This window comes from Leucopleurus acutus (assembly GCF_964270905.1).
Source record: "Leucopleurus acutus genome assembly, chromosome: 13".
In the NCBI taxonomy this organism is placed as follows: Eukaryota; Metazoa; Chordata; class Mammalia; order Artiodactyla; family Delphinidae; genus Leucopleurus; species Leucopleurus acutus.
Genome location: NC_139155.1, coordinates 44190887 through 44214644, shown reverse-complemented (window position 1 = coordinate 44214644; position 23758 = coordinate 44190887). Strand labels below are relative to the sequence as shown.

Here is a 23758-nt window from a genome sequence, read left to right as displayed (position 1 = left end):
TCTAAGTGATTCTCTGTCACAGTCTCCACAGAACATATTCCCAACTCATTTCAGAATCGAAACTAGTCCCCTAATTGCCCCCAAATAACCTTATCTTTGTTCTAGGGACAAGGTCTAGATCATTCAGGATAGTGTCCTTCAATTTCTCTCTCCAATCAAGTGATTTTCATCTCCATCCTCCTCTCTTCCCTACTCTCTGTCTTCAAAGTCCTTTCTTTCTGCCTACTCCCTCCCATTCTCCCCATCATGACATCTCCATCAAGGACTTTCATTCTGAACCTCTCCGCTTTCAAATCAAAATTTCTTTCTGTCCTCTTTCTCCTCCTTCAAAAACCCGTCTCCCTCTCCCAAAATATTTCCTTGGACACTACGTCTAATTCTACCATCACATATTTTTGTTGGTTTTTTTTAATCACCAAACTTCTTAGAAAAGTGACTATCTTTATGCCCTCGGGAATTCCCTGACTGTCCAGTGGCTAGGACTCCATGCTTCCACTGCAGGGGGCACGGGTTCAATCCCTAGTCAGGGAACTAAGATCCCACATGCCTCGCAGCACGGGCAAAAGAAAATAAAATGGTTTATGTCCTTTTCCCCTCCATCTTATTCCCCAGTTTCTTTCAGTCAGAAAGGGCCTGTTCCATCCAACTGAAAGCATCTGTTCAAGGTCACAGAAAATCTCAGATTTCCTCAGGATTCACTCTGCTCAGCTATTTCATATCTGATACAGTTCACACCCATCTGTCTTTCACTTTTCCCTTCCTTTGACATCCTTGATATCCAATGATATTTTCTTCCTATTTTTTTTCAGCCACTTCTTCTTTTTTCTCTTTTTGTTTCTCATTTCTTGTCATTGTTCCCAGTTATATAAATGTAGGGAATCCCCTAGTTTCATTCTCACCCACAGGCTGTTTCTTTGCTGTATTCTTGAGGGATTTCAAATTCTCCCATGATTTCAACTAACCTACCTGCGAAGATATTCCTCCATATATCAGTCTTGGACCACCATTATTCATGGTGCCAAGTCATATTTCAAACTGCTAAGCATCTTTGCCCAGGCCTTTCTCTAGCATCTCAAACTTGATGTGTTCTAACCAGCTAAATTCTGCTATGGCCTTGCTCCTGATCTGCCCATTTAAAACTGCCACCACCTGAGATTCTTCCCTCTCTTGACTCCCACATCCCATTGGTTCTCAAGCCCTGTCAATTTCAACCATGCAGTATCTCCCCCTTGATCTTGCCCTGTCTGTTCCCATGGCCACTGCTCCTGTTCAGCTTCTCATCTCTGGCCTGATTTCATGCAAAACACTCAGCTGCTGGTGGCCTGTAATCACTGACTCTTCCCACCACTCCCACCAATTGTTGGCAGAGTAATCTTTTAAACCCACAATTTTATCATGCCTTTACTGTGATCAAAAAACTTCCATATTTTCCTACTGCACACAGGGATTTGATGTCAGAATTGCAAAGGTAACTGTATATAATTTAGTCTACCTCCACCATTTCACAAATGAGAAAACTAAAGCTCAGAGAATCGAGGAAGTACACTGAGAGTTTTCTGACTCTACCAAGTCCTCCTTTTATCTCATGGTTTTGCCTTTGAAAGTCCAAGAGTGACTTTGTTTCAGAGTTTTTTCTGGACTCAGAGCAAATCACAATAAAGTTATGTCAACAAAACACATTTTTAAGCAGACTCGGCAGTTTTTTAATTACTAATCCAGTTAAGAGCCTGATACTGTGGTGAAACCTGTTTGGTCTTCTGCCTAAGTTGCTACTCATGGGAAAAAGAATGACCCAGCTCCATAAAGTTGCAAGGTTTCTTAGTCATCTGGCATAGTTCTCCAAAACAAACAGCAGGCACTGACACTTCACTGTGGTAACGGAAGTACAAGACAGGTAACAGATGCATACACAACTCTGTAGCTATGAAGAAATGGCTTCCAAACAGACAAATTAGATACACCCACACCCCAGTCGTCCCACTCCTACAAACAAGAGCAAAAAGTGTTCAAGAGTTCAGAGGTAGCAACAAATACACATTTGCATTAACATCACTTCAATTCTGTGCCCAAGAAGGACTCCACAATAACATTTCAGTTACTTGTCCAAAGTAACTTGGATGATTTGGGCCATTTATTTTTCTACCCCCTCCCCTACCCCATAGTATTGCTATTATTGTTGTTGTTATTATTTTATATAAGCCTTCCTAATTCACAAGGATATTATGAGATTAGATTAAAATCAGAATTATTTTGAATTCTCAAAGTTGTAATAATGTCAATTCTTTGTAGTATATTTTACTTAGTAATTTACTTGGAATAGGCTCTTATACTTTATTGTAAAACCCACACCTCAAGAACAAATTTAGGCTGAATTGTTCTGGATTGTATTTAGCCCTAAATTAATATCCAGACCTCAATTTCTTCATCTGTAAAATGGAGACAATTATAGTATTGACCACATGTACTAATGAAGATTGAATGCACGGATTTCTCTAAACACATTGCCTAGTACTTAGTTATCATTCAGTGAACTGTAATGGTGATTAATGGTAATGATTAACATTAAATAGATACCAGGAGTGTATAATTCCTATAATAAAAACATTATCTCTTTACACACTCATATTAACCATAAACACATATTTTCCTGAATTATCAATTATGGCAATTTTTAAAAATATGTACTTGGAGACTAAAATTTTATTTTTCTTTAATGGTGAAATTGAAACTAACTGTAAAAAGTAATTTACTATATTTTGAAATTACTATTATTCATATTTTTTAAAATGCAAACTATAATTTCTTTTATCAACAGTCCAGATAAAATCTAACTGTGATAACAGTTTTCATAATTAGCAATTCTGAAAAAAAAAACAGATAAAGTTCAAAACTTCTTATTTAGGGAAAAATAAAAGCTAAGAATTTACACTATCTTTAATGATTCTAAATTAAATTTAATAAATATAGACAAACGCTTCAAATCCATACCTAATTTTTAGATAGATATTTTACAATGTCCTAAGCATATTGATATATTAGACTTAATATATGTGTGTGTGTTTTTAGAAATGCCTTTGTTTCTAGAGAAAAATAATTTAAATTATATGTATGATTTTCACTAGAAATCATATGTAAAGATCAAGGCCAGAGTTGAAACTAGGCAGAGCTCTGTTTGACTAGCTCACTTGTTTGACCGGGAAATTGTTTAATGCAGGAGAAAAGACTAATGAAAGTTGCTTATACAGCAATTTGTCCCTACAGTCTTGTAATTTATTTTCATTGCTATGGAAGGATGCATTTATATCATCTGTTTTGTTTAGTGCCAACAATAAAATATCAAATATGAACTCATTTTTACATAAAGAAAATTGTTTTTATTTTAGAACTTTTTATTCTCATATTTCAAAGCAAATTAAAGATTTATCACCTTAAGATTTTCAAGAATACTAGAAAATCTTCCATCTAGAATTGGACAGTGAAAAAGCAAATATTCCAAAGCTTTCCTGATATTTTCTCCTTTATATCCTTTCTTTACTCCAAATTTTGTTTTCTGTTTCCATCCTTGGCTAGTCAGATCCCAAAACTATCATCAAATATTTTAGTATCATAACATGCTGTTGAATCACTAAATAGCATCCGAGTATCTCCACCTCTTCAGGCACAAGATTTACTAAGAGGTCCTGAGTTCCCAACTCTCATTCTCCCTGGGTTCTAGCTTCAAATGTCCTAGCTCATATGATTACAAGTATCTGCATAGGCTAAGAATGAAAAAGAGGTTAACAATAAAAGTAATGAAAAGAAGAGCAAAATTGAAAGGTAAAAACCAAACATAAAGGAATCCTTAGCATAGTCATCAGAACTTGAGAGATAAAACTAGATTCACCTGCTAATGACCCACAAGACTATTGCTTAATTTTTTTTTAAGCAGTGAGATGGCATGAATTACAAAGCATTCAATTAAAAATTAATTATGGTTATCTTATTGTTTATAGGTGGTGCTGGAAGTTAACAGTGAATTTCAAATCCAGGTAACATAGCAAATTAATTTTTTCCAAATTGAAAATAAGAAAAATGGTTTGGCAGAAGCAACATATTTTCCAAAGACAATTCATCCTTATAAGTAAAGTTAATGTGATGCTAAAATTAATAGATTATCAAAATTACCAATTTTCCCAATGAAACATCCTCTCTTTCCGACATTATAATTACCCCATCCTCCAAAAGCTCCAGTGGAATGTGAATTATGAATAAAAGTTAATAGATACTATTACTTTATCCTGCCCACCCAAGGTCAGAGATTATAACAGTAAAAATGGCACCATCAAGTGGCGTTCCATCAGGAGGCAAAAACGTGAGTGGATCAAGTTCGCTGCAGCCTGCCGTGAAGGTGAGGACAACTCAAAGAGGAACCCAATCGCCAAAGTAAGTATCAACCCCAAAGCATAAAATCGAAAATCAGAATGGATGGAGTTAAATTTTCAAAAGGACCTATCTTTTAAATATTTTATGAACACATCTCACTGAGAAATTATGATACAGAACAAAACTATAGCCATTCAGATTATGAAAACTGAAGCCATTAAAAGTATAAATTAAGAAATTTAGGCACTCGGGTAAACAGTTAAACATTGACTCACCACACTGGTGAAATTAATATACATGATCATATGTCACCCCAAACTCTAGATGAAAAAAATATAGTGATTTATACAATGAATTTAATGCTCAGCACATTCACAGGAACTATTTCAATGTGTGCTACTTCTGCCTCCTAATTTCTTAGAATTGAATTCCTACTTTTGGCTTTGTTATGGACATTCACAATGTACCCTGTTTCATATGCTCTTTTCCTTTTATTTTCCCTTTTCTTCCTTTTGCACACACGTGCTCACACGCATGTGTGCACACACACACACGGAAACATATCCCCACACACAGATTCACACATACAAACATATATACACAAATTTACACAGAGATTTCCCCATAAGATTGCTTACAGTCATACAATTTTTTATTTCCAAGAGAGCCCTGGTTTCACATCCTCGTCATTTTCAAAATTAAAATCTTCTACACAGTCAGATAACTCTTGTCGCCTACATAAATCTACTTTAAACTTTCTTCTAAAACTTTACATTAAAAATTTTTTTAATCAAAAAATCAAAGTTATGTAATAATATTGGTAAACTCCTTAAGACTGCAAGGAGCTCTCTACTGTAGCCTCAACGTTAGCACAGAGACTAAAAATAATACGATCCATTGTAAATGTTGAATGAATGAATGCATGAAAGATGACTGCATAGATTTAGATTTATTAGGGTGATATTTTACTTTTTTCTAATTTGGTAGAAACAGAAATTGAATTTCTTTTATTACGTTGTCATTTACCATTGAAAATATAAAGCTGTTATTATTCCTCTTATCTAGGAAAATAATTCTCTATTTCCAGCATTTCTCAAAAGATAACAGATACTCACATTCAACAATTCTCAAGATAGTTGAGAATTGCACTCTTGAGATAGCACTCTTGATTTGTTCCCTATAATGTATGTTTTCACCTGTGCTCTTTCTGCAGATTCACTCAGATTGTGCTGCAAACCAGCAAGTTACATACCGCATCTCCGGAGTAGGAATTGATCAACCACCTTACGGAATCTTTGTTATTAATCAAAAAACTGGTGAAATTAATATAACATCCATAGTTGATCGAGAGGTCACCCCTTTTTTCATCGTAAGTGGGTGAATATGTATGTTCAGGCCTATATTATTTTTGGACTATCTTAAGCTCAGATCATACTTGATTTGATTTCAAGAGTCTCAATATTAGGCATTTTTGGTTGTCCCTTATTTCATGAGCATCTTATGACCCAAAAGAAACAAAAGATTAAGAGAGAAAGGAGTGTTTGCTTAACTGCCTTAGCAAAAATGCTAACCTCTGGTCAGTCCCCGGTGTCAAGCTAAAGTGTTTGTTTGGAAGGGCAAGCACCTAACTTCTTCTACTTTAATTCAGTTGAGAATATCGGTTCCTCTTAACTCCAGTGCCAAATGATGATTCTGGAGCTCCTGATGGAGTCTTTCCTGAGTGAACATACTTTATGATAAAATCACATTGCTCAAGCTCACTTGAACTCAGGATGTGCCTTGGAGATACTTTAATTCACCCTTAACGAATCTCACTCTATTCTTTACAGTTGCTGTGACAAAACTTCAAACCCTCCGCCTCATTTCCACTTTATGAAGCTGACCTGTGACCAACTTCATTAAAAAGTCTGAGGCCCTTCATCACAAACTCCCACAATTAATTCTCTCTCCTCCAGTTCAGAAATGTTCTGAATTAAATCCAAAAATGGGATCGATTTTCTTCTTTCTCTCAGCTGCTTATCCCAAAAGCTATCTATTTTCCCATAATTACCTGTCCAAGAACCTTAATCAATCAACTTTGTTTTTTCATCTTTCTTCTGCTTGCTCCATTGGCTGCTAATCCATTTCCATCTATCATTAGGGTCAACACTTGTTAATACTTGAAAAATAAAACTAAAGACATGTTTAAAACTTTCTTTGATCTTGTAACCTCTTCTATTCAAACCCCATAATTTTCCAAAATGCCTCCAAATAGTAATCTACGCTTGCAGGCTTTCACTCATACTGCTTTTCCGTATGCCTCAAACTACTTTAATTCCTTAGTCTTCTGTTCCAAGTCTGTATTCCTGCCTTGTCTCCCACAATGTTTCCCTGAAAACTCTAAATCAACATGCCAGCCTATTAGCTTTTCTTGATGCACAATGTATTTTATATGAAGTATATCACATAGGCAAAATAGTATACATTACACTTACATACACCAAATAATAATATAAACACCCACATAGCCACACCTATCCCATGAATGCTATATTTCTCTGAAGCCCCCGTGTGACTCTCCTTTGTCACATTCTCAAGTCCCATAACCCCTATTCCTAATTCCAACAACGAGTTTTCACCATTCCGTTTCCTTTCTCACGTAAATCCCTTTGCTTGAAACACCCTGCCAATTCCCTGCTCCACCTGTTGAAATTTTCTTGGAAGATCTCTCAATCATTACATCCTCCTATGAAGTCACAGTAATTTTGTTCTTCCTTCGTGTAACTTGTCATGTTACCTTTTCTCAAATGGGATTTTGAGTTAGTGTTTGCCTCCCCTTATTGATTATAAGTACTACTTGTATCTACCTTCAAGTAGGAAATAATATGTCTTACTGTTCTTTTAGTTTCCCACAATGCCTAGCATAATGCTCAGAGAAAGCAAGAACTTAATAAATATGTGTTGCACCATGTAATTATTCCTCTTTTCTCGCCTAGATCTATTGTCGGGCTGTGGATTCACTGGGTCAAGATTTAGAGAGAGTTCTCGAGCTCAGAGTCAGGGTTTTGGATATAAATGACAACCCTCCGGTATTTTCTATGTCTACGTTTCTAGGACAAATAGAAGAAAATTCTAATGCCAGTAAGTAGTCTACTTTATTAAGTAAACAAGACTATTTTAGCTTCCAGATCATTCTTAACAGCCAGACACCTAGAGGCTAAACTCTGTCAAGGTACTACATCATGAATGTAAAAGATAAGGTTGGAAAAGCATGTAGAACAGGAAGGCATGAGGAAATCTCCATAATGGCTTTCCCCTCAACTGTGGAAGCAGCTCCAACTGTCATACACAAGGAGCAACTCTAAAGTAATAGGAAGCATTTTCTCACACACCAGCTCTGTAGTAGATTCCTAAGGAAAAAATCCAAAAGTACTTTGCACAATGGTGACAGAGGCACTGGGAGAATTTAGCCTCCCAACCTGACTACTTTGAAGGGGAATCTCATCCATTTCTATTTATACTGCCTTTTTTTTTTTTTTTAATTTTAACGACTCTAAAGTCACTCATAGAAATCACTTCCAGACTAGCTATTTGGTAGCCATAATCTTAAAGAGCTTTTCTTTGACAACAAATAAATGCAAAACAAGCATTGTTGCCCCTTCTTATATATGATTTAATAAATATGGGTTTTGTTTGTTTTTACTCAAGTCACTGATAGTATGTATTGGAAATGTATTACAAACCTAATCCTCTTTGGTCCTCCATGTACAATATATTTAAAGCTGACCATCTCAAGGAATGATAGTACAGGGGCACCAGAAAATCTAGAAACTAGAACCAGTATTTACACAAGGGCTTTAAAATTCTAAACGTGCAATTGCTTCCTTATGGATTACTGTAAAAGGAAATATTTTAACTGCCAAATATTCAGTCACTTGGGTGGGATAGTATATTAACTGCTTAGTGTACCATTGAAGATTGTCCTAGATATATTTAAAAAAACAGCAGAGATAATGTCTCATTTGAATTCAAAAGTTCAACATACCATAGTTACTTTTAACTGTTAAGTGGTATAACTTCTTGTAAGTTCAAATAATTCTTACATTTTAATTCTATTCGTTAAAATACTATACCTACAGTTTAAACTTTAAAAAATGCTGCTACAAGAATGATAAACCATTAGCCAGACTCATCAAGAAAAAAAGGGAGAAGACTCAAATCATCAGAATTAGAAATGAAAAGGGAGAAGTAACAACTGACACTGCAGAAATACAAAGGATCATGAGAGATTACTACAAGCAACTATAGGCCAATAAAACGGACAACCTGGAAGAAATGGACAAATCTTTAGAAAAGCACAACCTTCCGAGACTGAACCAGGAAGAAATAGAAAATATGAACAGTCCAATCACAAGCACTGAAATTGAAACTGTGATTAAAAATCTTCCAGGGCTTCCCTGGTGGCGCAGTGGTTGAGAGTCCGCCTGCCGATGCAGGGGACAAGGGTTTGTGCCCCAGTCCGGGAAGATTCCACATGCCGTGGAGTGGCTGGGCCCGTGAGCCATGGCCGCTGAGCCTGTGCATCCGGAGCCTGTTCTCCGCAACGGGAGAGGCCACAACAGTGAGAGGCCCGCGTACCGCAAAAAAAAAAAAAAAAAAATCTTCCAACAAACAAAAACCCAGGACCAGATGGCTTCAGAGGCGAATTCTATCAAACATTTAGAGAAGAGCTAACACCTATCCTTCTCAAACTCTTCCAAAATATAGCAGAGAGAGGAACACTCCCAAACTCATTCTATGAGGCCACCATCACCGTGATACCAAAACCAGACAAAGATGTCACAAAGAAAGAAAACTACAGGCCAATATCACTGATGAACATAGATGCAAAAATCCTCAGCAAAATAATGAGCAAACAGAATCCAACAATACATTAAAAGGATCATACACCGTGATCAAGTGGGATTTGTCCCAGTGATGCAAGGATTTTTCAATATCCGCAAATCAATCAGTGTGATACACCATATTAACAAATTGAAAGAGAAAAACAATATGATCATCTCAATAGATGCAGAGAAAGCTTTTGACAAAATTCAACACCCATTTATGATAAAAGCTCTTTAGAAAGTAGGCATAGAGGGAACCTACCTCAACATAATTAAGGCTATATATGACAAACCCATAGTCAGCATCGTTCTCAATGGTGAAAAACTGAAACCATTTCCCCTAAGATCAGGAACAAGACAAGGTTGCCCAATCTCACCACGGTTATTCAACATAGTTTTGGAAGTTTTAGCCACAGCAATCAGAGAAGAAAAAGAAATAAAAGGAATCCAAATTGGAAAAGAAGTAAAACTGTTACTGTTTGCAGATGACATGATACTATACATAGAGAATCCTAAAGATGCTACCAGAAAACTACTAGAGCTAATCAATGAATTTGGTAAAGTAGCAGGATACAAAATTAATGCACAGAAATCTCTTGCATTCCTATACACTAACAATGGAAGATCAGAGAGAGAAATTAAGGAAACAATCCCATTTACCATTTCAACAAAAAGAATAAAATACCTAGGAATAAACTTACCTAAGGAGGCAAAAGACCTGTATTCAGAAAACTATAAAACAGTGATGAAAGAAATCAAAGATAAAATAAACAGATGGAGCGATATACCATGCTTCTGGATTGGAAGAATCACTATTGTGAAAATGACTATACTACCCAAAGCAATCTACAGATTCAATGCAATCCCTATCAAACTACCAATGGCATTTTTCACAGAACTAGAACAAAAAATTGCACAGTTTGTATGCAAACACAAAAGACCCCGAATAGCCAAAACAATCTTGAAAGAGAAAACTGGAGCTGGAGGAATCAGGCTCCCAGACTTCAGACTATACTACGAAGCTATAGTAATCAAGACAGTATGGTACTGGCACAAAAACAGAAATATAGATCAATGGAACAGGATAGAAAGCCCAGAGATAATCCCACACACATATGATCACCTTATCTTTGATAAAGGAGGCAAGGATATGCAATGGAGAAAAGACAGCCTCTTCAATAAATGGTGCTGGGAAAACTGGACAGCTACATGGAAAAGAATGAAATTAGAGCACTCCATTACACCATACACAATAATAAACTCGAAATGGATTAAAGACCTAAATGTAAATCCAGACACTATAATACTCTTAGAGGAAAACATAGGCAGAATACTCTATGACATAAATCACCGCAAGATCCTTTTTGACCCACCTCCTAGAGAAATGGAAATAAAAACAAAAATAAACAAATGGGACCTAATGAAACTTCAAAGCTTTTGCACAGCAAAGGAAACCATAAACAAGACAAAAAGACAACCCTCAGAATGGGAGAAAATATTTGCAAATGAAGCAACTGACAAAGGGTTAATCTCCAAAATATACAAGCAGCTCATGCAGCTCAATATCAAAAAAACAAACAACCTAATCCAAAAATGGGCAGAAGACCTAAGTAGACATTTCTCCAAAGAAGGTATACAGATTGCCAACAAACACATGAAAAGATATTCAACCTCACTAATCACAGAGAATTGCAAATCAAAACTACAATGAGGTATCACCTCACACCAGTCAGAATGGCCATTATAAAAAATCTACAAATAATAAATGCTGAGAGTGTGTGGAGAAAAGGGAACCCTCTTGCATTGTTGGTGGGAATGTAAACTGATATAGCCACTATGGAGAACAGTATGGAGGTTCCTTAAAAAACTAAAAATAGAACTACCATATGACCCAGCAATCCCACTACTGGGAATATACCCTGAGAAAACCATAATTCAAAAAGTGTCATGTACCACAATGTTCATTGCAGCACTATTTACAACAGCCAGGACATGGAAGCAACCTAAGTGTTCATCAACAGATGAATGGATAAAGAAGATGTGGCACATGTATACAATGGAATATTACTCAACCATAAAAAGAAACAAAACTGAGTTATTTGTAGTGAGGTGGATGGACCTAGAGTCTGTCATACAGAGTGAAGTAAGAAAGAGAAAATCAAATACTGTATGCTAACACATATATATAGAATCTTAAAAAAAAAAAGGTTCTGATTAACCTAGGGGAAGAACAGGAATGAAGACACAGACATAGAGAATGAGGACACGGGCGGGGGAAGGGTAAGCTGGGACGAAGTGAGAGAGTAGCATTGATAATATATACACTACCAAATGTAAAATAGATAGCTAGTGGGAAGCAGCTGCATGGCACAGGGAGATCATCTCAGTGCTTTGCAACCACCTACAGGGATGGGATAAGGGAAATGGGAGAGAGACACAAGAGGGAGGGGATATGGGGATATACATATGCCTATAGCTGATTCACTTTGTTATACAGCAGAAACTAACACAACACTGTAAAGCAATTATACTCCGATAAAGATGTTTAAAAAAAAAAGAATGTTTGTTGTAAAAATTCACAAAATATGAGTAAAAACACAATAGAAATGCGTTCTTTGCTCTCCCTAGCACCGTTTTTCAGGGGCAAGTACCATCACTAGTTACTTAGGTACATACTTTCTATAATCATGTAAATATATATAAACGTGTTTCCAAAGAAGAAACAAATGTGACCATATTTTACATACTTATCCACAATGTGAGTTTTTATCGAAATATATTTTTAACATATTTCCATATTAGGAAATACATGTATCTTCATTCCTTTTAACAATTTCATGAGATTTCATTGTATGAACGCACCATAATTAATGAATTAAATGCCTCTGAAAACATTTAAAAAATGATGCTGAAATGAATACACACACAGAGATTGAGGGAGAGAGAAATGGGAGCTGGTAGTTGGTGTCTACAGACAGGCCAATTGTGCTTGGAACAGAGTTGATTGTAGAGAAGTCTAGTTTATGAATGCTGGAAGCTTTTCACATTCTCCAGTGTTCTTCATCAAAACTGCTAATAAGATTACTGGAAAAAGTGAGGGATAGGACAAAGTATGTAATTAAACAAGCATTTTTTTAAACCTACTAGTTACTTAGCATTTTACTAGAGACCACGCAAAATACAACAATAATATATATTTATTGAATGTGCACTATTCAATAGGAACTTCACATAATTTTCTTCATATAGATGTTTAATTCTTTCATGAACTCAATGAGGATGGTACTATTATCATCCCTGTTTATAGATGTGGAAACTGAGGCCAAGATCACATAGCTAGAAAGTGCTATAGTTGGGAATGAGTTGCTCTGGCCTTATATCATTTTGTTTCACCATAGCAGTCTTTTTAAAAAAGAATTATACTAGAATAAGAAATGAAAAGGCAGAAGAAAATATTTCTTTGTTTTCTAGCTATCAGTAATGTCTAAGGTCCCTGGTAAAATGTGATCTTTTCATCAAGACAAAGGTATAGAAAGGAGCTAAGATATTGGTATGTCGAAGCAGTAGAAAGGGAAAATGATAGAGTGCCCATTATATGGACCAACTAACCCTAACACCTTGTGGGAAAAACAATATATATTATACTACAACAAAAATTCAAACTGTCCATTTGCAATCAATTTCTCCTAATTTCTAGATACACTGGTGATGATGCTCAATGCTACTGATGCAGATGAACCAAATAATTTGAACTCAAAAATAGCCTTCAAGATCGTAAGACAAGAACCTTCTGATTCACCAATGTTTATTATCAACAGATACACTGCAGAAATTCGAACAATGAATACTTTTCTGGACAGAGAGGTAATTCTTTTTTCTTTGAGTGAGCTGTAGTCTCAAAGGAACTGATTCTAAAAGAAAGAGTTCTAAGAAAAAAAAAAGAAAACAGTACTTTAAAATTTTAATTACATAACCTTTTCACATAATGGTAATGACAAATATCTGTGAGGTGAAAAAAATAGGAATCCCTCAAATAGATTTTATTCTCATTTTTCATTTAATCTTACTTAGCGTTTGTCTCAATGTAAGAAAACTACATTCTGAGAGTACATAAAAATACACACAAGGTAGAGGCAAAAGCTCCTTTTTTTTTTTCTTTTAAAGTATGTCCTATAATGAAATAAATTTAAGAAACAATTGCTATTATGTCTCCCATCTTGGTGAGTCGCAATGAGTGTGAACACGGTAGAAGCTCCAAGAATTTTTACAGGCTAAGAAACTTGTTTATCTTTCCTTTTTGTTTTGTTTATCCTATTTATCCTATTTGTTTGTTTATCTTATCCTATTTGTTATCCTATTTGTTTGTTTGTTTATCTTTCTTTGAGCCAGCATATCCTAGGCGCATTTAAGAGAACCCTTTTTTTTTTCTCTTCCTATATCTCACCTACTGACAGCCCACTGAGTGCTTTGGGAAATGAATCACAGAATCAGAATGATGGATAGGAATTAAGTAACATCCAGGCCAGTCTTTTCATTTACAAATAAAAACATAATTACTGATTGTTACCAAATTAGAACCAGCATTGCATGGTTTCTATAATGTCATGTGGTCCCTTGTTTTAATTTTAAAATATCAACTTTTTCCATTACGTTTTTTAATGTGGATAGAATATAACTGATGTGCATATATTTTAGAGTTATAAATGAGGAAGTTTTATTTTCTATTTGATATTTAATTAAATTTCATTTTAAGTATTATAGTTATTTTAAAATGACATCTCCCTGCTAATGATTCCTAGATTTAGGATAAATCAGATTATTTTAACACTCTTTATTGATCCAAATGCCATCAGTTTCTAGGTTACCATTATGTCCTTTTTTACTTGTTTGAAAATTACCATAAGAAGAAATTGACTATTTAGGTATTTCTCTCTCAAACTTTCTTAAAGGGCCCAGTGGGTTTCCTTTAACATGAAAAGAGTTGTAATGGTGAAGAGCTCTAAAAAGTAAAGGAACTCTGCAATCACTGGCAAGCCACCAGAGCAGATATTTTATTCTTTCTAATTTTTTATTTTTTTTGGATTATAGTTGATTAACAATGTTATGTTAGTTTCAGGTGTGCAGCAAAGTGATTCAGTTATACGTATAAATGTATCTATTCTTTTTCAAATTCTTTTCCCATTTAGGTTATTACAGAATATTGAGCAGTGTTTCCTGTGCTATACAGTATGTTCTTGTTGGTTAACTATTTTATTTTTTAAACTTTTTATTGGAGTATAGTTATTAATAGTGTTGTGATAGCTTCAGGTATATAGCAAGGTGATTCAGTTATACATATACATGTATCTATTCTTTTTCAAATTACTTTCCCATTTAGGTTGTTACATAATATTGAGCAGAGTTCCCTGTGCTATACAGTAGGTCCTTGTTGGTTATCTACTTTCAACATAGCAGTGTGTACATGTCAGTCCCAAGCTCACAATCTATCCGTCCCCCCACCCTTCCCCCACTGGTAACCGTAAGTTCATTCTCTAAGTTTGTGAGTCTGTTTCCACTTTGTAAGTAAGTGCATTTGTATCTTTTTTTTTTTAGATTCTGTATATAAGTGATATCATATGATATTGTCTTTCTCTGTCTGACTTACTTCACTTAGTATGATAATCTTCAGGTACATCCATGTTCTTGCAACTGGCAGTATTTCATTCTTTTTAATGGCTAATATCCATTGTATGTATGTAACACATCTTCTTTATCCATTCATCTGTCGATGGACATTTAGGTTGCTTTCATCTATTGTAAACAGTACTGCAATGAACATTGGGGTGCATGTATGCTTTCGAACCATGTTTTTCTCCAGATATATGCCCAGAAGTAGGATTGCTGATCATATGGTAGCTCTATTTTTAGTTTCTAAAGGAACCTCCATACTTTTCTCCGGAGTGGCTGTACCAATTTACATTACCACCAACAGTGCAAGAGGGTTCCCTTTACTCCACACCCTCTCCAGCATTTACTGTTTGTAGATTTTTGATGATGGCCATTCTGGCTGGTGTGAGGTGATATCTCACTGTAGTTTTGATTTGCCTTTCTCTAATAATTAGCGATGTTGAGCATCTTTTCATGTGCCTTTCGGAAATCTGTATATCTTCTTTGGAGAAATGTCTATTTAGGTCTTCTGCCCATTTTTGGATTGGATTGTTTGTTTTTTTGATATTGAGCTGCATGAGTTGCTTGTATGTTTTGGAGATTAATCCTTTGTCAGTTGCTTCATTTGCAAATATTTTCTCCCATTCTGAAGGTTGTCTTTTCGTCTTATTTATGGTTTCCTTTGCTGTGCAAAAGCTTTGAGGTTTCATTAGGTCTCATTTGTTTATTTTTGTTTTTATTTCCATTTCTCTAGGATGTGGGTCAAAAGGATTTTGCTGTGATATATGTCATAGAGTGTTCTGCCTATGTTCTCTAAGAGTTTGATGGTGTCGGGCCTTACATTTAGGTCTTTAATCCATTTTGAGTTTATTTTTGTGTATGGTATTAGGGAGTATTCTAATTTCATTCTTTTACATGTGGCTGTCCAGTTTTCCCAGCACCGCTTATTAAAGAGGCTGTCTTTTCTCCATTGTATATTCTTGCCTCCTTTATCAAAGATAAGGTAACCATATGCATGTGGGTTTATCTCTGAGCTTTCTATCCTGTTCCATTGATCTATATTTCTGTTTTTGTGCCAGTACCATACTGTCTTGATTACTGTAGCTTTGTAGTATAGTCTGAAGTCAGGGAGTCTGATTCCTCCAGCTCTGTTTTTCTTTCTCAAGATTGCTTTGGCTATTCGGGGTCTTTTGTGTTTCCATACACATTGTGAAATTTTTTGTTCTAGTTCTGTGAAAAATGCCAGTGGTAGTTTGATAGGGATTGCATTGAATCTGTAGATTGCTTTGGGTAGTATAGTCATTTTCACAATGCTGATTCTTCCAATCCAAGAACATGGTATATCTCTCCATCTATTTTAATTTCTTTCATCAGTGTCTTTTAATTTTCTGCATACAGGTCTTTTGTCTCCTTAGGTAGGTTTATTCCTATATATTTTATTCCTAGATATTTGCAATGGTAAATGGGAGTGATTTCTTAATTTCACTTTCAGATTTTTCATCATTAGTGTATAGGAATGCAAGAGATTTCTGTGCATTAATTTTGTATCCTGCTACTCTACCAAATTCATTGATTAGCTCTAGTAGTTTTCTGGTAGCATCTTTAGGATTCTCTATGTATAGTATCATGTCATCTGCAAACAGTGACAGCTTTACTTCTTCTTTTCCAATTTGGATTCCTTTTATATCTTTTTCTTCTCTGATTGCTGTGGCTAAAACTTCCAAAACTATGTTGAATAATAGTGGTGAGAGTGGGCAACCTTGTCTTGTTCCTCATCTTAGTGGAAATGGTTTCAGTTTTTCACCATTGAGAACGATGTTGGCTGTGGGTTTGTTATATATGGCCTTTATTATGTTGAGGTTGGTTCCGTCTATGCTCACTTTCTGGGGAGTTTTTATCATAAATGGATGTTGAATTTTGTCAAAAGCTTTTTCTGCATCTATTAAGATGATCATATGGTTTTTATTCTTCAGTTTGTTGATGTGGTGTATCACACTGATTTGCGGATATTGAAAAATCCTTGCATCACTGGGACAAATCCCACTTGATCACGGTGTATGATCCTTTTAATGTATTGTTGGATTCTGTTTGCTAGTATTTTGTTGAGGATTTTTGCATCTATTTTCATCAGTGATATCAGCCTGTAGTTTTCTTTTTATGTGAAAACTGTGTCTGGTTTTGGTATCAGGGTGATGGTGGCCTCATAGAGTGAGTTTGGGAGTATTCCTTCCTCTGCAATTTTTTGGAATAGTTTCAGAAGAAGAAATCCATGTTAATTAACTCTTCTCTAAATGTTTGATAGAACTTGCCTGCAAAGGCATCTGGTCCTAGACTTTTGTTCGTTGGGAGTTTTTTAATCACAGTTTCAATTTTAGTACTTGTGATTTGTCTGTTCATATTTTCTATTTCTTCCTGGTTCAGTCTTGGGAGATTGTACCTTTCTAAGAATTTGTCCATTTCTTCCAGGTTGTCCATTTTATTGGCATACTGTTGCTTGTAGTTTTCTCTAATGATCCTTTGTATTTCTGTGGTGTCCTTTATAGCTTCTCCTTTTTCATTTCCAATCTTATTGATTTGAGCCCTCTCCCTTTTTCTCAGAGCAGATAGTCTTAACCTGGCATTTGTGGAGAACCCTCAAGACGTCTCTAACTATGAATCCTCTAAAATTATATCCACAACTTTGAGTGAGGATGCATATATGCATGTGTCTGGGAAAGGCTTCATGGCTTTTACCAGCTTCTAAAAATTTAAGTACCTTTGTGTAGAATCAAGAAAACAGATCATCAATAACTGTACTGCCGCCCCCCAAAAAATGCAAACCATTTGCTATCTCTTTATTCTTCAGGGGTTGATAATTTGGGGTACAGAATTTTAATTCCATAAATTCTTAGTAAATCTTTTTTTTTTTTCTTAGTAAATCTTAATCTCTCCCCTCCTGATCATTTTGTTCTGCTTCACCCTTTATGAACTTTTTCAACATATAATAAGGAATGATGTCTTTTAAAATTTTTGCTTCTTTTAAATGATGCTGAATAAGAATTTTTGGGAATAGAAGTGGCAACTTCATATTGATTCATGTGAGATTTTCGAATTTTCAATATTCTGTGTTACCTCTATCTTCATCATAGATTTATGTAAATGTTGATCCAACATTTTAAAAGATCCTTGTATGAGACAAAATAAAAACTGTCTACATCAACTGTGGTATTGTTTGTTGTGTGTATTTTTAGCAATATGGCCAGTACTCTCTAGTTGTAAGAGGCTCAGACCGCGACGGTGGGGCAGATGGTATGGCAGCAGAGTGTGAATGCAGCATTAAAATCCTCGATGTCAATGATAACTTCCCATACATGGAACAGTCATCAGTAAGTATTAGTCCTTGAATTTAACAACAACTTTAGGTTCATTACCTTCTAAAATTTGTTCAAACAATTCTATTTATATACGTACATGTTATCTTTAGTCACACACAACCCAAATGTACACAAATATTTCATCTCATGTTTGTCTACGTAATACATATGAAAAAACCCCTATGTGAACAAAGAAAAGTGAGACCACAAACATAGATCTCTTTCCTATATCATGAATAACTATAAACATTCTATATAAAACTAATATAGTTCTATTTCTCACATAGTTTGTGCTAAAATTTTTTACTTCTTGTTTCAGTATTCCATAAGTATTGAAGAAAATGTTCTAAATTCAAATTTGCTCCAGATTAGAATAATTGATTTGGATGAGGAGTTCTCAGCTAACTGGATGGCAGTCATTTTCTTTATCTCTGGAAATGAGGGAAATTGGTTTGAAATAGAAATGAATGAAAGAACAAATGTGGGAACGTTAAAGGTTATTAAGGTATGGAATAATTATCCTAAATATTTTGTTTTCTTGGTTTTTTTCAAAGTGTTAATCTTAAAATGATGTTAACATTTCACAAACCTGAGTGGGTGAAAGAATAAAAATTACTGTGTTTTAGAATTATACATGATATAGAGCTTTTTTATAGAGAGTTTTTCTGCTTATATAATTTCATAAAGACAGGCATTGAACTTTTACTTGAAACTCTTTTCTAGCAATACAATATTCCCTCACAGATCATACATTTTTAAACACAAATCTTATTTTATGCTTACAACAAAGTACGATTAATCCTTAAGGTTTTGTTTTACACATTTGAAGAATATTTTTTGAAGCAGATTAAACATTGCCTAAAAAAAAGTGTCCCTGTCAACACTGTACATCAATTATTATTCATTAATAACATTCATCAAATAAAAGTTGTTAGTTCATCCAGTGTGTTTTCACAGAATTAAAATTAAATTACTGTAATTGTAGGATTATCACATTCTCATCTCACTTCTGAAGCTGACCCAGGCTTATTACAGACATAAGTATACTAGAGACTTGGTCCAAGTCATAGAGATTTGGCCCAAGTCAACACAGTTCTCCTGTGTCCCCTCTGCATTACCGATCCACCACATTTACCTGCAGTAGAATTTTCTCTGAGATTCGAGGGGGAAAAATGTCTGACTCCTAGGGAGCTGATAGTGAAGATTTCACCCTGTTACAAGACTTGTCAGTCTATTTTTTAAAATCTGCAATAGCTGTGCATGGATTGTACGTGATGCATGCAATATGTATTCCTCATGGTAAAATGTAATCTCTTTTTAACTGTTTTCTTCCTTCAGAATTGCTCTGGGAAATAAACTTCTAAGGAATTCTGTCCCCATAGGAATGTGTGATCATTTGTCTCATATGTCTTCATAAAGTGTCACTATGCCTACAGCTTCCATTCACTGAGGCAGTGTGCGGATGGATGATTTAGTTTATTCTCTACAGCATCCCTGTAAAATAGGTTATATGCCCACGTTATAAATAAATACACTGAGGTTCAGAGAGAGTTTGTAACCTGCTCTGTTCTCATCACTAGTAAGTGGGACAGCTGACATTCAAACCTAGGCTTCTCTAGCTATTAAGTTCACATTCTTTCCACTACACTATCTAGGTTTCCCTGCTGGGGAAACTGAGTCCTAATCTATTTCACCCCAAACTATGATATTACTTTAGAAAATTAATTGATCTATCTGGCCTCAATATCTCTGTCTGTAAAATGGGAATAATGTTCATTTTTCTCCCAGACATGACATCATATATTAATTCTTTTGTTAGGATTATATATATATATATGTAATATGTGTGTGTGATGTATATGTATACATAATTTTATAGCCATTCTTGGAGTTGCAAATAAAGTTAATATTAGAGCAAAGACTGAAAATTTTAGCTAAGTAGAGAGCTCAGTGTGTGAATCGATGGTCATCTAAACTACTGTTATATGAAAATTTAAAAATATATAGTTGGTATTTATAGGCATAATGCATAGTTGTGGATTTTATGAGTAGTGGATTTTGACACTGTCATAATGAAAATGACTACTTGATAATTTTATAATATAAAGTGAATTTTTCCAGGATATGTTGAATAAAATATGGATTTCTTTTTATTATTTATATACATTCTATTATTTGATTTATTGAAAGAAGTCACATATACATTGTAAAATTTCTTGTACATAGTTCTTTATGGATAAAATCAGTCAAATGATTGAACCTATGATATACTTGGCCCATTCTTCCTAATAAATAGAGCTATTTTCTGAGAAACCTGAAATGATAGCATCTAACATAAACTCTCTTTGCATTACAAAATGCATGGATTTGACCACCTGTATTATTTTAAGTTTTTTAGTTTGGTGGACAATTAGAACTCATACATTTTCAACTTTTTCAACAAAAGATCCAAGACAATTGGACTTTTTCTTACTGTATTTTCATGTGTTTGTATTGAATTGAATATAAAGTAAGAATAGAGTGTGTATTTATATGTATTTATATTTAATTAAAGAAAAAGATGTAAGAATTTTTTTGCCTATTATCAAAGAATATCTCTTTCCTCTAGAATGTTTTTTCCCCTTATAGTAAAACTATTTCAATATGTATTTTCTAGGCCCTAGATTATGAAGCTACGAAGAATCTTCAACTTAGTCTTGGTGTTAGAAATAAAGTTGAATTTCATCAATCAATTAAGTCTCAATATAAACTCACAGCAACTGCAGTCTCTGTGACTGTGTTAAACGTAGTTGAAGGCTCAGTGTTCCGTCCAGGTTCAAAGACATTCGTAGTAACTAGGGAGATGGGACAAAACTATCAATTGGGAGACTTTATAGCTACTGATCTGGACACAGGTCTACCTTCAACCACTGTTAGGTAAGACTGACATTTTCCAACTAATTTTCACCACATATTGAACTTAAGTAAATATGTTCTTTTTAGAAAGTATCTGAATTAAAATATTTGTCACTATTTTTGAAATTCAATCATAAAACGTACTAATTGGGGAATTGTTACCTAATTTAGACTGTTTAACTTAAGAAAATATAAAAATTTGCACAAAATGTAAGATGGAAAAATGTGAAGGTTTAAAATGTGAAAATATTTTATCTGGAAAGTTTGATGCTCCTGTGTTTATGTATTTTATTGACCAGTTAGCTGATTACTACATATCATGGTTATTCCCCTTGGAAAATTTGATGGATTGATTTTACCATTGCAAATTTGCCCAAATTGAAATCAATTAGATTTAGTTAACGCATTTCAGATACTTTCTCTCTTTAATCAGCACATAATATTGGTCAACGATAACCTTGATATGAAAAATTGGTTATATTGAGGAAAAATTAAGCTGTGTAGTTTTTTTTTTTTAACTCTACGTATCCGAGTGTTTCTACTTGATCAATAAAAATCTGTGTGTATATGTGCACACGTATTTTGCAAATGTGCTTGTGATCAGGAATAATGGTGGAGTGGAAAGACCTCACAAATGAGTTTTAAAAGTTCTTTCTGTGTGTTCCTCTCACTCCATGTGAGTATTTCAGTTATAGCTCTTATCACACTGCACCGCCATTACTGATAAGCTCTCTTGTACTCCACAGATGTGAGTTCACTGAGGGAAGACCACACCCCTATCTGACTGCTTTCCAACTTCTATTTCCTGAGTTTAGCATAATGCCTGACACAGAGAGCTATCTAACCAATGTTTGTCTAACGAACATATAAATGAGAAGGAAAACTTCAAAGTCAAAGATGAGAAGAGAAAGAGAATAGAGAATAGGATAGAGGCATGAGACAAGGACAGAGTTTGGAATCCAGAAGAAGTCCTGTATATTCACTGTGTATGTGGAGAGGGGAGTGGAAATAGGGAAGGGATGAAAGCCAAGCTGCTGAAGAAGTAACTTCTTTGGTAAGAGAATAGTTTAGAATTAGCAGCAGCCCAGGAAGTTGCAGCATCTGGGCTGTCCAGGACAGTTCTGATGCTACCAAAATCAAATGAAAATGAGACTGCAGGCGTCAGAGGGTTATTCGTACATCTAAGTGGGCTAGATGTAATAGACATTCCATCACAAGTGGCTGCTCAGTAATTCTTTTTTCTTAAATTTAAATCTTCATCCATTTCTGAATGGATGGGGGCTGAAACTGCCCCCCCCCAAAATAAAGTCTCCAATAATTGAAAATTATATCCAGGAGTTACAATTACTGGCTGGAAACATGGTTTAAAATCAAAATCTCTCTTTCTCTACCCCCTGCCTTTAGATAGCTAACATTAATTTGTACCATTGTCTTTCAAATACAGATATGAAATGGGAAGTAATCCAGCGGGCCTAATCGCTATTGGCTCAAAAACGGGCATCATTATTTTGAGAAATAAAGTTACTGTTCAACAATATGAAATACTTGGGGGAAAATACGAAGGAACAATTCTATCTATAGATGGTAAGAAATCAATTTAATTTTTTCCCGTCTACTGGAAGTTATATATACATTCAGAAACTAAAATTTTAATTACTGTCTTTTGAAGTAACCCTTTTTCCAACAAAAGTTATCATATTGGGTATTATACAATCAAATCCTGAATGATACAAGAGGCATTATAATTTAGGGTTAAGACCGTGAGCTCTGGAGTTAGACTGGATTGGTATCTCGTACCATCACTTACTAGCTCTAAGATTTTAGAGAAGTTATTTAACCCATCTATCCCTCAGTTTTCTCTTCCATAAAATGGGCCAATAACATTATGGATTTAGAAGTACTTAAGGAGTTACTACATATAAAGCACTAGACGAGTGCTGACATTCAATAAACGTTAGTTGGGCTTCCCTGGTGGCGCAGTGGTTGAGAGTCCTCCTGCCGATGTAGGGGACACGAGTTCGTGCCCCGGTCCGGGAATATCCCACATGCCGCGGAGCGGCTAGACCCATGAGCCATGGCCGCTGAGCCTGCGCATCCGGAGCCTGTGCTCCGCAACGGGAGAGGCCACACAGTGAGAGGCCCACGTACCGCAAAAAAAAAAAAAAAAAAAAATATATATATATATATATATATATATATAAAATAAATGTTAGTTCGTATTAATGTCAGTAATAGAAAATTTTTAATTTTACTGTAAAATTATTTTCAAACAGACCCAAAGCCAAGTTAACTTAACTTTACATGATCCTTGGAAAGTTGATGTACAATTTTGTGTAAACAGTTTGGAATTAGCATGCTTATATTACTTTTCAAAACCAACAAAATTAAATTAGGCTAATCACTAGGAGGGAAGTTCCTCGAGGCTAATTCTAAGCAATATTTGCTACTTCAGTTTCTCTTCCTCCCTTCTTCCTCCTTCTCTCCCTTTCTTCCTCTTTTTCTTTCAATTGTCCTAAGAAGGGATTGACAATTTCCACTTGCTTCACAAGTTTAAAAGAAATAAAACAGCATTTCTTTAAAGTCATTCAACAATTCAGAATTTTTACCAAATTATGCTGGTCTTCTCCACAATCAGTC

The 23758-nt window shown here is 34.9% G+C and overlaps 1 protein-coding gene across 1 annotated transcript in view; it reads left to right on the top strand.

Moving 5' to 3' along the window:
• Positions 1-23758, top strand: part of DSG1 (desmoglein 1) — a gene marked incomplete at both ends in the record, with an annotated part of 37619 nt that overhangs the window by 5499 nt on the left and 8362 nt on the right. The window contains 9 exons of the mRNA XM_082853641.1: positions 3993-4028; positions 4291-4422; positions 5576-5731; positions 7338-7482; positions 12925-13091; positions 18104-18238; positions 18546-18731; positions 20883-21142; positions 22566-22705. Coding sequence (XP_082709767.1) covers positions 3993-4028; positions 4291-4422; positions 5576-5731; positions 7338-7482; positions 12925-13091; positions 18104-18238; positions 18546-18731; positions 20883-21142; positions 22566-22705 — 1357 coding nt within the window. The remainder of the gene's footprint in view (positions 1-3992; positions 4029-4290; positions 4423-5575; positions 5732-7337; positions 7483-12924; positions 13092-18103; positions 18239-18545; positions 18732-20882; positions 21143-22565; positions 22706-23758) is intronic.